Source organism: Mustela erminea, chromosome 18 (assembly GCF_009829155.1).
Source record: "Mustela erminea isolate mMusErm1 chromosome 18, mMusErm1.Pri, whole genome shotgun sequence".
NCBI classification, from domain to species: Eukaryota; Metazoa; Chordata; class Mammalia; order Carnivora; family Mustelidae; genus Mustela; species Mustela erminea.
In genome coordinates this window covers 22418919-22434761 of record NC_045631.1, presented here as the reverse complement: position 1 = coordinate 22434761, position 15843 = coordinate 22418919, and the positions used below count along the sequence as shown (strand labels likewise).

The 15843-nt window shown below is 51.2% G+C and overlaps 1 protein-coding gene across 3 annotated transcripts; it reads right to left on the bottom strand.

The window, feature by feature from the left end:
- Positions 1-2251: 2251 nt before the first annotated feature.
- Positions 2252-10055, bottom strand: SPACA3 (sperm acrosome associated 3). Of its 3 annotated transcripts, none has more exons than XM_032321524.1 (5): positions 9875-10055; positions 6331-6618; positions 5378-5497; positions 4689-4767; positions 2252-2414 (listed from the first exon to the last, which is right to left on the bottom strand). In XM_032321524.1, the coding sequence occupies exons 2-5, from the start codon at positions 6515-6517 to the stop codon at positions 2348-2350; spliced, it is 453 nt and encodes a 150-aa protein (XP_032177415.1). In that variant the 5' UTR covers positions 6518-6618; positions 9875-10055; the 3' UTR covers positions 2252-2347. The 3 variants fall into 3 exon arrangements, with proteins under 3 accessions (XP_032177415.1, XP_032177413.1, XP_032177414.1); XM_032321522.1 differs by having other exon boundaries at positions 5378-5536; positions 9875-10053; XM_032321523.1 differs by having other exon boundaries at positions 5378-5536; positions 9895-10053.
- Positions 10056-15843: the final 5788 nt, after the last annotated feature.

The window sequence follows — 15843 nt, the reverse complement described above, 5'->3', positions numbered from 1 at the left end:
GGCATCACCTCGACGTGGAGACAAGCGCTCCATGGGGAAGCCGAAGCAAAAGCCAAGGTGGGACACAAGGCAGGGACAGTTGTGCCCTGGCAAGGCGAGTGGCCCAACACCAGACCAGAAGTGGCAGGAAACTGGCCTGCCTTGCCAGTTACAGACCCTTAGCCACCCCTCTGCTGTTTGCTGACTGGATGTGGTGGATTTGTTGGTGGATCTGGAGATGGCAGCTCCGTGGGGAGGGGCGGTCGACATCACAGTCTTCTCTCCTCCTGGGGAAGTACCAGCTATGCCTCAATCAGAGAACTGCAGGGTTCTCTGAGCCCTTTCCAGAAGAATCGACCATCTCAACTCAGGGCTCAGCCTCTCAGTCATCCCCTTGGTTGCTTCTCTTGCTACCACATCCACAGGGACCCTGAGACTACCCACCTTCCTCCTTCAGGAAGTGCCTCACCCAGTCCCCCCACCCCCATCCCAAGAAACCTGAGACACTGAGGGCGAGATTAATGGAAAACAATGCTGCCTCCCTCTGAGCTCCCCACATATTGAGGAAGGCAGAGAAGTGCGGTGAGCTGCTGCCCAGAAGCCATCCCTACCCTCCACCCAATCCTCCAGCCTCCCAGCAACGGTCAGCAGCGCCAGGGGTAAAATCCTTTCCAGGCTGGGACAGCCACGAGCACTTGAATTTCCTGGCACTAGAGGGCACTGGAGAGCAGGGTAAGAGTCTCGCTGAAGCCCAAGGCTGAGTCTCCATTCAAGATGAACCACCCCTTGGGTTCTGCTAGTGTGTTAGCAAATCTCCACTGTGGCCACCCTCTGCGACCAGGGCCACAGAAAACAAATGTCCCCAGGACCACCCCCAAACAAGCCTGTGGTACACCACAGCAGACCCAGATAAGATTGCCAGATAAATTATAGGATGCCTAGCTAAATTTGAGTTTCAGGTACACAACACATCATTGTTTTCATTTTTGTTTTTGTTTTTTGGAGAGAAGGAGAGAGAGAGAATTCACACACAAGGGGTGGCAGTGGTGGCGCTGTTGACAGAGGGACAAGGAGGGATAGAATCCCAAGCAGGCTCCACCCTCAGGGCTGAGCCCAATGCAGGGCTCGATCTCATAACCCTGAGCCGAAATCAAGAATCTGATTCTTGGAGCTCCTGGATGGCTCCATCGACCAAGGGTCCAACTCTTGATTTCAGCTCAGGTTATGATCTCAGGGTCATGCTAGCCAGCTTCATTCGCTCAGAATATTTCCCTCCCACATCGCCTGCACTTTTTTCATTCCTGCCTTATGCTTCCTCCAAATTCTCCCAACTGGCGATTGAGTTAAGTTGATAAGAATTCTCTTACATTGGTGTCAGTTTGCTCAATCCCTCTCTCTCATGCCTAGATGAGATCAGTTGGAAGGAGGGGACGGAGAATTTCATTTCGTTTCTGAGAAATAATTTTGCAGCACAAAACTGTTCCTGGGTAAGGCAGGTCTGGGATGGAGAACTGAACTTGGGGGAGGGGGAGGGCAGGAAGGGGCAGGATATAGAGTGAGCTCAGTTCATTCTTGGGAGGCAGGCTCCGATGGCAGGGAGGATGTCCAAGAAAAACTTTGCTCAATTAAATTTATCTGTGGGGGTGCCTGGGTGGCTCAGTCAGTTAAGCATCTGACTCTTGATTTTGGCTCAGGTTATAATCATGGGGTTGTGGGATCAAGCTTCTGGTCAGTACAGAATCTACTTGAGATTATCTCTCTCCCTCTTCCTCTGTCCCTCCCCACCCCCCCCAAAAAATAAATAAATCTAAAAGAAAAAAAAAGAGTCAGACACTTAACCAACTGAGCCACCCATGTTCCCCAAACAACAGACACTCCCCAAACAACACATCATTTTTTAATACAAGTGTGCCACATGCAATATTTGGGACATATGTATAGTAAAATTTATTTGTTGTCTATCCAAATTTCAAATTTAACTCAGGCATTCTGTTTTGGTTATCATTGCTTATTTTTTTTGTTTGTTTTGCTACATTGGGCAAACCTAGATCCAGGTAAAGGGTCTAAGAAACTCTACCAGGTGTGGACAAGGGAGGCACTGAGGCCCCCCACCCCCGCCCACCATGACCAGGTCTCCAGGAATAGAGGCAAGCCTTCTGTGGCAGGCTTTTTAGAGCCCATCTGGAGCCCAGCCCAGGTGAACTGGCAAAGAAACTCTGACGTGCCACCTGAAAACACAGTGACAGCTGAGAGCCACACTTATATTAGACGATATTTTATTGATCGGCTTGTCTTCCCAAGCCTGGGTCAGAAACCAAACCACATCTCCCAGCCTGCTGTGCGTGGCCTGGTCCATCCACAGAGAGTCCTACAAGTCACAGCCATCCACCCAGTCGCTGAGGTCCTTGCCTTGGCAGTGACGCCTCCAGGCCTCCCTGAGGATGGAGGATGGGGAAGAGGAGAGACCAAATCAGCTGCAGCCTTCGGTCCCTGCTCAGAGAAGAACAGGAAGGAGGCGTGGGCTCTAAACCATGGTAAGGAGAGGGGCTAGCAAGGGAAAGAGGGCTAGTGAGCCCTGTTAACGAGGAAAGAACCCCCAGAAGAAGTAAAAAAGGATGAGCGTGGCCTTTAAAATGTCCACTATCTAGCCTCCTTGTTTTACCAATGGAGATACAGGGTAATTTGTTCAAGTTCACCCAGAAGTCAGTGGCAAAGGTCCAGAACCCCAGTCCGAAGCTCTTTTCCCACACCGTGCTCCTTCTGTGGACAGTCATGCCACCCTACAAGCGTACAGCTCTTTACAGTCTACGCAGCACTGTCCCATCCATCACTTGTTCGCCTGTACCCCGGTCCACCCCCCGGCAGCCCTGTAATGTGGATAAGGGAGATACTGCATTCCCTATATTCCAAATGAAACATTGAGACTCAGATGCAAAATTCCTCACCCAAGATCCACAGCCAGGAAAGGACAGAACTGCAGTCATACCCACTTCCCCTTGGCCACCAATCCAGGTCTTTCCATTGTCGGTAACTATGGTTTAGAGGCCCTTTCAGGACCATTACCTTGCACCATCGTCCCATGAGCATCTTGAGGAAGCTAGGCAAGATCCTGGGGTCCCAGGGCCCCCAGTTCTCAGGGGTTCCAAACTAAGGTGATTCCATGAAGTCAATCAAAGAGCTCGATGACCAAGAGTACCCCTAGAGGACCTCTATAGATCCATCAACAAGGTGTGGTCAGTGGGCTTGTCTGCCTCTCCCATTAGACCATAAGAGCCTCAAGGGCAGAGACTCAGATCTCAGGCTTTCTGCAGCCCAGTACCCAGCACAGAGCCCAGCACAGGCAAGCTCCCATGTGTGCAGGTGGAGGGAATAAACAGTGCCCTTTCTAGTTTCTGGGGCCACTGCCTGTTATTAGCCTCAGCCACCTGTCACGGGTTATACCTGCCACAAATTTTCTCACAGCGTACAAAAGAGAGCTGTTCTTTGATGGAACCCAACAGGACCAATGGTACTACCATCCCCGGGTAGTCCCCCCATGATCTCAAGCCCTTAGAGCCCTGCCAAGCCTGTACTCACCCATCCTGATCTTATAGCTATGTCCTGCTGGGCCTGCCTCACTCCAGACCCAGTTCCTAGGGCATCAACTCTTCTTGGACCAACACATCTCCCAAGCTGCAGCCACTGTCAAGGCTCATGTCAGACGTTCTCTAGATTCCCAGTCATTTCTGCCTCCTCCTCTCCCTCACTGCCACATCTCGCCTGTTCCCATGCCTCCATACAGCCCCTCCTAGACAACCTCCCTCCTATCCATCAGCTGAGCAACTGTCCTAGTGCAGACCTGGGATCTCTCACCGGGACTCCTGTAAAGGCTTCCCTACATGCCCCTGCCCCTTGTCTTCCCCCCTCCCGCGCTTCCCTCTGCTCCTGGGCTGATACCCACTGCCTCCCGAATTCCTTTACCTGCCTTCTGACTGCCACATCTGCCTGGAGCTCCAGGAGCCACCCGGAGTATCTCACCCTCCCCACATCCTGCCCCTGCTGCTCTCTCATTCGGAAATGTGAGCAAAGGGAAGTTGAAGACTCAGCAGCGAGACCCCCCCTTCAGAGAAGTCTGTGGGCCATTGCCTCAGAGGGCCATCTGGGAACCCATGATCTAGTCCAGGACCCCACGAGATGCTCACCCAACCCCTCGCCTGTGGGCGTGGCTGCCCCAAAGGCTATCTTGTGGGAAAGAGACAGGAAAAGAGAAGGTTGACACGGTGAGACTCCAAAGTGCTCAGCCTCAACTCCCCACCATGCTTCAAGCCCCGAATCACTTCTTTGATCTGTCATACATCTTGGGCTTCTCTACCAAAGTTAGTTTCTGTGACGATGCCACCGTTAAACAAACAAGGCTGACCAGATCCAGGCCGTGTGGACCTGCAGGCAGGCATCCTAACAGAAGCATAAGTGGCAGAGCCAGGCTTGGCTCCAGGAGTCCCAGGGAATTGCTCACCCTCCCTGACACCCAGTGTGTTGTCTCTAACGACGTCAGGGACAGTAACCCCTGCGGCCAAAAGTTGGGTGCAGATCAGACTGTGAGGCCACGGAATGGTGGCCGGGACAACGTGAGCAGTCAGGAAAGAGTTGCTGCCTGCTGCTGTCCACCAGTCCCGGCCACATCAGCCTTGGGGCGGGGTTGGGGGGGGAGGCTAGCCCCGGTTACCTACCAGCTGGCCAGACCCTGGGGCTGTTGCGTGATCTTCATGGCACAGATAACAGTATTCTTAAGGTTAGGATTCAACAAGTCTGGGGTGGGAGGCAGAGACACATGGTGAAGGAACAGCAGACAGAACTGAACATCCAAAGTCTGTCTTTCTCTCTCTCTCTCTCTCTCTCACACACACACACACACACACACACACACACTCGCGCGCGCCCTTCTCCATCCTAAACCCAACCCTGTCTCTTGTTCCCTTCAGAAACTTCGGCTCAGGTCATGATCTCAGGGTCCTGGGATCAAGTCCCGCATCGGGCTCTCTGCTCAGCAGGGAGCCTGCTTCCCTCTCTCTCTCTCTCTCTGTCTGCCTCTCCGACTACTTGTGATTTCTCTCTGTCAAATAAATAAATAAAATCTTTAAAAAAAAAAAAAAAAAAAGAAACCCAGGTCTCTCTCTCCCACTTCCCTCCCGCCCTCCTACAGCGCTCCGAACCCTCTCCCAGCAGATTCATGGTGGACCCGCCCCCATCTCTTGCCCCGCCCCTCTCTCCTTCGTAGGCCCAGAGGGGCGTGGGGGGATTCCCCACTCAGAGACACAGGTGAGGATTACAAACACCAGCGGGAAAGAAGCGCAGCCAGGCCCAGAGGCGCGCCCCCCACCCCCACCCCCGGACGCTCCCCCACTCGGGCCCAGCCTACCGGAGCAGTACGTCTGGCACAGGTTAGGGACCTCTGGGTCGAGGTTTTTGCACCACTTCCGGCTGTTGATCTGGAAGATGCCGTTGTTGGTGCTCCCATCAGCTTCGTGGTCCACAGCAGCTGTGTTGAAGCCACTCGTGAAGTAAGCAAGACAGACCCCTGGGTAGGGTGGAGATGCAGGCCCGAGGGTCGGGTGACCGAAGGCCGCGTAGAGCGGGACACTCAGGTGTGGGTGCGGGGGGACACTCAGGTGTGGGTGCGGGGGCCACACGCGAACTCCCCTGAGCCTCGGCTCCTGCACCAAGGTGGGCAGGGCGGCTGTTCTCCCGCCTACTTCCCCAGCGCCTCCAGACAGCCAGCCTCAGGGGGGCAAGGGACGCGTTTGGGGCCACCATAGCTACCAAACAGCCAGAGTCAAGTCTGTCCCTTGGGCCTCCTTCCTTCCTGCCATCTCACCGCTCTGCGTGCAGCGGGGCCCAAGACATCTTTGTGGGGTGAGCAGACAAGAGCTAGATCTTTAGAGGCAAACTGAGGAAGACCCAGGAGAGTGCTGGCAAGGAAGCTAGAACGAGAGAGAAATGAGCCAGACATGGCTGGACCTCACAGCTTCCCGAAGCTACCAGCAGCTTGAAGAGTCTGCTCTTCCTGGTTTGCTCAGTTTAGCCTAAACCTGCATGGGAACTCTTGGCTGCCATTACGATTAGGGAACTAAGCCTTTCTGTTTCTTTGGCTGTTGACTTCAGTGACAGCGGCAGGGGCGGGCAGGAGCAGGCTGATGGGGCTGCCTGCGGCCAATTAGAGATTCAACTTGTGCTAAATGTTGTCCACCCGTCGGGTCCTACCACTCTGGATGGACAAAGGAGGGCTGAGGCTGAGAAAGCTTCTGAGACCACAGCCCAGGAGGGAGAGCGGGGAGGGAGGGTTGCGGGGGAGGGGGTGGGGGCGGTCCTCACAGTCAGCCAGGGTGGATCCCCGGTAGCCCTCCAGGCCGAAGTCGTGGAGCACCTTGGCCAGCTCACAGCGACTGTAGACCTTGGCCTGGCTGGAGGTGAGCAGGCAGCCGAGCAGAGAGGCGAAGGCCAGCAACATGCTACCCCGCGGGCACAGCTGCTTGCTGGGAGCCCGGCTCCTGGCTTCCATGCAGGTGGCAGAAGCACAGCCCCCGCCACGCTGGCTCACGACTGGGTTTTGAGAGGGCAGGCAGTTCAACAGCCCTGCTCCACCACTCACAGAAGGTCACCCTTGAAAGACGAAGAAAAAAGGGCTCTGAGCATACCTAGGTCAAGGGGAAAAGGTGCCAGTACTGCACACCAAGATCCCGGAGAGGGTTCCCTGAGGCCAGCTCCCCGCCATCCCACTTTACACCTGCCCCAGAGCAGAGATGGGAGGCGGGGAAAGAAAACGAGCATATTTGGAGCGCTGTACTACTTGCCAGGCATCGTCGCATCCTGAAGCCCTATGTCGCACAACTAGGAAGGAGCAAAGTGTGGAATAAGACCAACATGTATGTGATTCCAAACCCCATGAGGTATGGCCGTGAGCAGATGATCCAGGAGGGCAAGGGCCGAGCAATGTCGTCAGAGTGTCAGTCAGTCCCCACCCCGCCCCTGTTGTCAAGGGAACGCTCTCCTAGAGCCGCTCCTTGGGTTGGCCCCTTGCTCTGTCTGGCTCTGGGGGCCAGCCCTCGGTATTATGAAGGATGTTTGCACCTGATTGTGACCTTCACTTTCACTTGGTCTCGGCCACTCACTCCCAAGGCCATCTGCAAATCTCACTACTGCTGCTCTCTGCCACCTTCCATTCCCGTCTCTCTGGTACACCTTCCCGTGTCTCCCATGACCCTACCCCACTGTACTTGCTGTCTGCCTTCATTGAGTCAAAAAACAGAACAGCCACAGGACATCATGAATGGCATTCCTAAAAACACATGGCCTCGAAACCCACTGGACCTTCATGCCATGGAGGATGACAAGATGGGTTAAGGGTGTGGCTCTGCAGTGAGCCTTGAGTCTGAAGCCCACCTCCAACCTGCACAACCTCTCTGACTTCAGACAATTCCTGCGCCTCATCATCTCCAGCTGGCCAAGGAGGAAATGAGTAACCCCTGCCTCAGAAGATTGTTGAAGGAGTGAATGACAGGAGAAAAGCCCAGAGAAAACCTAGCTCTTTGTACTATAAATGGGTTCTTATAATTTCTCTGATGAAATTCTCTGACACCAGCACGAGCGCTTGTCTTCGGCCAGCTTTCTCTCTCCTGTTTCCCTCAAAAAACATTCGAGACACTCATTATTGCCTGCAGCCCCGTCCCACCCAAGCTCCCAGAAGACCTCACTTCCTGCCTCACAGAGGCACCAGTAGCCTCGTCCCGCTTGTCTTCACCCCTCTAGTGTGGGGATGCAGGGCCTCGATGATTGTCAAGGCCCGCCATGCCTGCGAGCTCCAGACTTCACCCTTTCCCGCCTCTCAGCCTTGCTCCCCAGCCATCACTCCTCTACCAGTGTCCTCAGTCAGTGTCCTCAGCCCCTCTTCCTACCCCTTCTCCTGATGCATGGACACACACAGGCCTCACCACCGTCTATACTGATCAGTCTCTCTCCTTCTTTTCCAGTGGAAACTTCTACAGGAAGAATGCCGGTTTTCTCATCTCCCCATGTGTGTTCAGCCCAGTGGAATTGAACTTGACCACCTGCATCACTACACACCTGATGCTATTCTGCCCTGTCCAGTGGGCCTCGTGAGTTCTTGACCCACGAGGGTGCACCATTGCCCAATCTACCTGTTGAATCTCTTGCCTCTCCTGACTTCTGTGATGCCCCCTCTTCTGGGTTCCCTGCTTCTTCTTGGGCTATTTCTTTTGATTGCCTATGCCATCTCAAAAGTTGGTATGCTTTCTGGGTACTTCTACCCTGAGCCCTCCTCTCTCTCTCTTTCTCTCTCTCTCTCTCTCCGGAATACCCTCTGGGCGGCCCTACAGTTAACTGCCACCTGCAGGCTGGTGATGTTGAAGTCTGTCTTCCCCAGAGCAGCCGACCTCATCTGCAGCCGCCTCCTGGACTTCTCCCCTTGGATACCCCACATCATGTCCAAAACAGAACTCATGTTCCCACTAAAATCGGCTTCCATGAGGCTTTCCTTTCTGAATTTAAAACATTCTTGGTTTTAAGCTCATAACTGGGGCACCTGGGTGGCTCAGTTGGTTGGTTAAGCATCTGCCTTCGACTCAGGTCATGATCCCAGGGTCCTGGGATCAGGACCCGCATGGGGCTCTCCACTCAGCAGAGAGCTCTGAAGCTCTGTTCTCCCTCTGTGATCTCTCTCACTCTCTCTCAAATAAATAAGTAAAATCTTAAAAAAAAAAAAAATAACTCCTAACATTTTTGGTTTAAACACATTTATCCGAGTTAGAAATACAGATGGCCTTCTTCACTCCTTCTGTCTCTGCACCCTTCACCCAGCCCCAGCCGGTCGATCCCCAAGTGCTGTGGATTCTGCTCTCCCTCCCAGAGCACCATCTTGCCCTCTTTTCTGATCCCCCTCCCAGCACGCTGATGGGCTCCTTGCATCCTGTCCTGACCCGCTTTCCAAACTATTCTAGATACATTTACCACCATGAGTTTTTTAAATAAAAGCCTGACCACCTGCCACCTGGGGATGGCTCCCTTCATCCTTGCTTCTAGGTGTGTGGACCTGTCCCTCCCTCTCCAGGAGTTCCAGTACTGCCATATTCGTTCATGCCTGGAGCCCTAATCTGCTCCTTCCTCTACATGGCAAACTCTTACTCATACTTCATGGGTCACATCACAGGTGAGTCCCCCAGCTCCCCAACATGCCCTCAGCACCCTGTGGCTTCTGCCATCCCCCTGTCCCACAAGACTGTAACATACGGTAGTTGTTCCCACCAGAATAGGACTTCCAAGGAACTTCTGAGGACTTCCTCAGAACTAAGCCGAGTTGAGAGGACAAAGTGGCTGTTCAATGGTGCTGCTTACCCTAAAGCATCCTGAGGTCCTGACCCCAAGAGCACAAACCTTCTCCATCAAAGTAGGGGATGGGGGGGCAATGGAGGGGGGACCTCACTAAGCTCTTCATACCCAGCAGACACTGTGCTGGGCCTTTGCTGGATGTTTTCTAATTTAATCTCATCTAATCCTCTCAACAACTCAAGGGGCATAGGAGTAATAACCCCCATTTTCAGATGTGGAAACCAAGTTCACTTCTCTACAGAGACTGTTTTTTGACCTTTTGTAGCAAAGCGACTTAAAAATAATTTCATCCTGAGCATGTCGTGGCAGGTCGAGGGGTGTAAGGAGTGAGGGCTGGTGAATCAGAGGCCAGACACCGTCTACAAGATCTCCCCTCTCTCAACTCAGCACTCTCCCAGCCCAGGACTCCCCCCCGCCCATTTCTGACCACCCCCTTTCTTTTTCCATGCCCCTCTCTGACCAGGCCAGCCAGGGCCCTGGCCAACAGCTGCAGGAAGAGGGGAAGGGGGCTCACTGATCAGGTGTCGTCCCCACCAGAGCTGACACGGCAGTGACAGGAGGCAGCAGCAGGGACCCAACACCCTGCTTCAGCTCAAGACACCCCCATGATACTGCTAGGGCCTGAGGCACCCAGCTTTCAGAGAATGATGGGGGAGAGCAGACTCCAGACTGACATAGGGCCTTCTGGAACTCCCCAGTTCTGTGAGCTCATCTTCTAGAACCATCTTCACACACTGAGCTTTGAGTCGTCTCCTGAGCCCCACAGTTTTGGGGCTGGGGACATGTTAGGAGTGTCTAAGCCCTCCTCGGCCACTTCCACACACACTCACACACACAATACATTGAAGGATGACTCTTCTGCTCCATCGATGATGATGGCAGGGGCCCACAGCCTCCCCAGGCAGCCCACCTCACCATCAAATGCCTCTGACTGGCAAAAAGTCCTTCCTTAGTGCCGAACCACAAAAGGCCCACTTTCCGCACCTGCGTGATAACAGGTCAGTGTGGACAATCCTGGGACAAAGGTGATGCTGTTGACCCTAAAGCTTGAGGAACAAGGCAGGGATCTGGAAAGACACATGACGCCCATGTCTGTGTCTCACAGGGGCCCCTGCTTGGAGGTTGCATGGATCTGGGAAGGCTGGCACCAGTGACTACCAGCTGGGTGACTGAGAAAAAGTGACGTCACCTCTTAGTTTCCTCAGCTCTCAAGCGGGAATAACAACACCAGGAGTAGTCAGTGGTTGGTACGCAGGGTGTTCAACACATGGGAGCAATGACTGCTAAGAAGAGAGGACAACCAGAAACGTGTGGAGTGGCACCTGCTTACCCTCTTTGCCTGGGCCCCACCCCAAACCAACCAGTTTAGAATCAAGGGTTAGCCCAGATCCAGATCACCTTAGGATTTCTTCCTTCCTTCCTTCCTTCCTTTCTTTCTTTCTTTCTTTTAAATTGTGGTATAAGGCAGCGGCTTAACCCACTGAGCCACCCAGGCGCCCTGTGGTATGAACACTTAACGTGAGATTTATCGTCAAGTCTGTAAATGACCAGCAGAGCCCTGTTGGCCATCAGCGCATATTGTACAGAAGATCTCTAGAGCTTACTCATCTTGCTTAACTGAAAACTTTATGCCAATTGATTAATAACTCGCTGTTTCTCCCTCCCCAGTGTCTGGCAGCCACGGTTTCTCTCTGTGTCTATGAACTTGACTATTGTAGTTGCCTCATACGAGAAGAATCATGGCATCTTAATCTTTCTGTGACCAGTTCATTTCACTCAGCATAACGGCCTCCAGATTCATCCATGTTGTCGCATATTACAGAATTTCCTTCTTGCTTAAGGCTGAATAGTGTACCACTGTGGGAATGTACTACACCCGCCATAACCATTCATCTGTCCACGACCACACAGGTGGTTCCCACGTCTCAGCTATCATGAAGAAGGCTGCAGGGAACATGGGAGTGCTTGTATCTCGTTGCGATCCTGACTGCAATTATTTCAGATAAATACCCAGAAGTGAGATTTCTAAATCTTGCGGTAGTTTTATTTTTAATGTTTTCCACAGTGACTGCCCCGTTTTGTATTCCCATCGACAGTGCACGAAGTTTCCAACTGTCTCCCAAGTCCTCACCGACGCTTGGGGTCTTTTGTTTTTTGATAATACCATCTTGACAGAGATGAGGTGATAGGTCTTGTGGTTTTGATTTGCATTTCTTTGATGACTAGTGCCATTATGCATTCTTCTTTTCATATACCTGTTGATCATTTGCATGTCCTCTTTGGAGAAATGTCTCCTCGGCATCAGTATTTCTTAAGAACCCTCCCAAATGACTCCCGACGGACAGCCAGGCTTGAGCCTTCAGGGCCCTGGACTTGAGTTAGGTACACCCAAGTTGAACATCTCGCTCTGCCCCTGACCGGCTATTGACCCTGCCCTGTCGGCTGGAACCACAGTCCTTAATCTCCCCCAAGCCTCGTTTTGCTCCTCTGTAAAATGGAAATAATCCTCCTTCATTTTCCCAATGCATGAAGACGCCCGCCACTTCATTCAGTACATTTTAGCTCTTGTTTTTATTGTCTGGCCCTGGGTGGTGATTCTGTGTGGTTGAGTTTGGGGGTTTTTATGACATCGGCCTGCTTTTACTATTTTATCGCTTCTTTTTATTGAGTAATCTTTCAGCTTATTTTATTTTATTGTATGTTTTGTTATTTCCCACTTGACTTTCACTTTTAAATGGTGAATAAGAAACAGCAGCTCAACAGGAACAGTTATGAGGGCAAGAGAAGGTCCCTTTGGGGGATCGATGGGTCTTTATACCTCTGAGGACCTCTGCATACGTCTTTCCTGTTTCCCCAAACGCAGCTCTGATTCTTGACCTCATCCTAGCAGAGACCCTCCTCTGACTCCCTGCACGTTTCAATTCCCCAGCACAGTTTCTCAGCCCGAGTGGCACAAGAGAAATACTGATCTCCACCCCCACCCCCCGCTAATCACATCAAAATCTCTGGGGATGGGCCCAGGCATCAGTATCTTTTTTTAGTGCTTCCGGATGATCCCAAAATGCTACCTGGGCTAAGAACCACCCACCGTTCTAACCAAACTTTTTATAGATCCCTCAGTGTGTGAGAATGCTTTGTGCCTCTGTCATACATGCTATGGGCTGCGTTATTCCCTCTGTCAAACACGCCGTTTCTATCTAACTCCCTGGCTGGCTCCTAGCCCTCCTGAGAGCATCACTGAAGCTGGTCTTCCTTCCCCCGGCCCCCCTGGGCTGAGTTCGGAGGCCCTCACATCCTTGCACAGCATCTGAAGCGAATCTGTCATCTCGGCCGTCCATCCCATAACACCAGTGCCTTCTAGGGAGCTGCCTGACAGTCCCTCTTGTCTATGTTCCCCTTGTCAAGAACAAGAGTCTTCAAATGTTATGCAAAGTAATGATTAAATGAATGAAAATGATCCAGTTGATCCAGAAGAACTGTAGCCCAGGGGACTTCATCAAGGAAAGCATTGAAGCTGATCTCAAAGAAGGTGCCAGGGACGGCTTGGACCATGGAAAAACAAGTCTGCCTCTGGCTGCAGGTAGGAAGAACCTGGAACCGCTTGAGAGAGAGACCTGCTCACCTGGTCCATGCCAAACTTACTGCATCGAAAACAGAATTCCCCTCTTGTTGATAAGTTATGTCTCTGTTATTTCCACCATTGATTGCAGTACGGAGCTGCCATTGCAAGACACAGTTATTGGGAGGTCTGAGGCATGTAAAGCCCCTAGCCTACACTAACTAGTCTCACAGCAGCATATTCTTTTAGTTTTGTGTCTCCTCTATCATTCTGTCTTCCTTCTTACAATGGTTAAACTTATGTGTCTACTTGACCCGCCACCAGGTGCCCAGATATTTGGCCCAACATTATGTTTCTATGAGGCTGTTTCTGGATGAGATTAATGTGTTTTTTTTCATTGAAATATCTTAGACATGTAATATATAAATTTAAGGATAAAATATGTTAATTTTATACATTTACGTATTGTAATATGATTGCCATTGTGGCGATAATTAGCACCTTTACCATGATACGTAATTATTTATTGCTAGTGGTTGGAGTCATTGAGTTCTAGTCTCTTAGCAAGCTTGAGTATTGTAATATTATATTTTGTCTGTATTTGCTATCCTGTAAGTTAGATGAGATTAGCATTTAAATCAGATAGACTGAGTAAAGTAGGTTGTCCTCCTTAATGTGGGTGGGCCTCATCCAATCAGTGAAAGACCCGACTAGAACAAAAGGGCTGATGCTCCCTGAATAAGAGGGAATTCCCCCTGCCTGTGTTCAAGTCCAGACCTCAGCTTTATTCCTGCACGTGGAATCAAACGGAAACATCAGCTTTTCCTGCCAGCCTTAAGACTGGAACTCCACCACTGGTTCTCTGGGGTCTTCAGCTTACCCACTCACCCCACAGACCTTGGGACTTGCCCGCCTCCATAAAGCACGAGCCTTATCATTAATTTCCCAAGGTGTGTGTGTGTGTGTGTGTGTGTGTGTGTGTGTGTGTGTATGGTCACTGTTGCCACTAAACTTTGTTAAAGATGTACAGATACAGACATACTGTTCTGCTCCTACTAGTTCTGCTCTCCTAAAGAGCCCTGACTGATCCCCTCCTCAAGGGAAGTTGCTAGAAACCCACTGAATGGCTGTGAGTTTCCTCAGTCCACGGCATTCCCTCCCTCACCCTGGTGCCGCCACCGGCTGACATTCTCCCCATCCCTTCTGTGATTTCTAGCTTCTATAGCACAGGGCAGCTGGCTGAGAGCAGCCAGAGCTGGGCTAGCCTTCTAAGATTACAAAACTTAACTAGCTTTGTGACCTTGACAGGTCACTTAGCCTTGCTGCCTCTCAGGACATGCATGCAAAGCACCTTACACAGAACCTGGCACCAAGCAGACACCATAAAAAGGTACTTCCTAATTATTATTATGTTGGGAAGAGGAAACCAAGTAACCATTCTTTTGAGAAGAGCACTTTTCTCTGTGTGAAAAGAACCAAAGGGTATTACAAAGTAAAAGCTCGATCTTGTTTTAATGGGTCAGAGGATTTTTCCTCATCCAAGTTTGTGCTATGTTGGCCCCTCACTGAAGTCACAAGATCTCTGGATAAGCAAGGAATTACTCTACTAGCATTCATCTTCTTGGACTTATATCCCAGGGATTTGCTCCCAGGGAAACCAAGATAGCCCAAAGGAAAAGGGAAAACATTCGTCTTCAAGAAAGTGTCTGTTCATTCCCATCACATTCTCCCTCCCCATCCTGCTGTGCTTCAGAGGTCAAAAAATGGGTCTCGGGCGCCTGGGTGGCTCAGTGGTTAAGCCGCTGCCTTCGGCTCAGGTCATGATCTCAGGGTCCTGGGATCGAGTCCCACATCGGGCTCTCTGCTCGGCGGGGAGCCTGCTTCCTCCTCTCTCTCTCTCTCTCTCTGCCTGCCTCTCTGCCTACTTGTGATTTCTGTCAAATAAATAAATAAAATCTTTAAAAAAAAAATGGGTCTCTATCTCTGTCCCCGCCCCTCAACCTGTTCGATCTGGGACTGCAGGGATTTCCTAACTGGGCCCTCTACATGTGTAAACCTCATGGGACTCAGAGAAGCAACCAGATGGACCTTGACCACCTGACCTCTCCCCAAGTCTGCAGCCACAGCTCCCTGCACATTCCCCCTGGAAAACCCCCTAGAGGCTTCCACAGTCCCAAACCACCAACTCTTCCCCAAATTTCTCTACCCCAGATCTCTCCCCATCAAGCACCAGAGAGCTCCATTTCATCCTTCAATATCAGCCCAACATTGCAACCTTTGCAGGGAGCATTAATATGACACACACTGCCTCCGAACCCTCCAATCCGGTTTCTTGTCCCAGCACCTTTTTCTCTCTATCGTAGAACTACTGCCTTACACTATAATTTACAGTGTACATGACTGGAGCCCCGTCTGCGAGCTCCTCCTGAACAAGGAGTAGGTTATATTTATCTCTGTATTTCCTTAACTCTTAATGGGTGAGGCACACAGAAGGCAGGAGGGAGTACATTTAAAAACACACTGGTTGGGGAGGAACAAAGATGAATCTCACTATAAAGGCTACATAGGGGGATTCTGTGATGGGACCAGTTCACTCTCTCTCTAGACTGGAGTGGTGGGTACACAAATGTATACATTGTAAAGCAACAAAGGACCATGCAAGCACATTGTAGCAAGGTTGATGTTCTGATTTTAATAGTACATTATAGTTATATAAGATGTAACCATCGGGGGAAAGGGAATAAAGGGTACAAGGGATCTCTCTCTACTCGTTTTGCAACTTTCTGTGAGTCTAATTGATAATAAAAAGATATTTTTAAGATTTTATTTATTAGAGAGAGCATGAAAGAGAGCATGAGAGGGGAGAAGGTCGGAGGAAGAAGCAGACCCCCCCATGGAGCTGGGACCACCCCCCCCAACCCCCG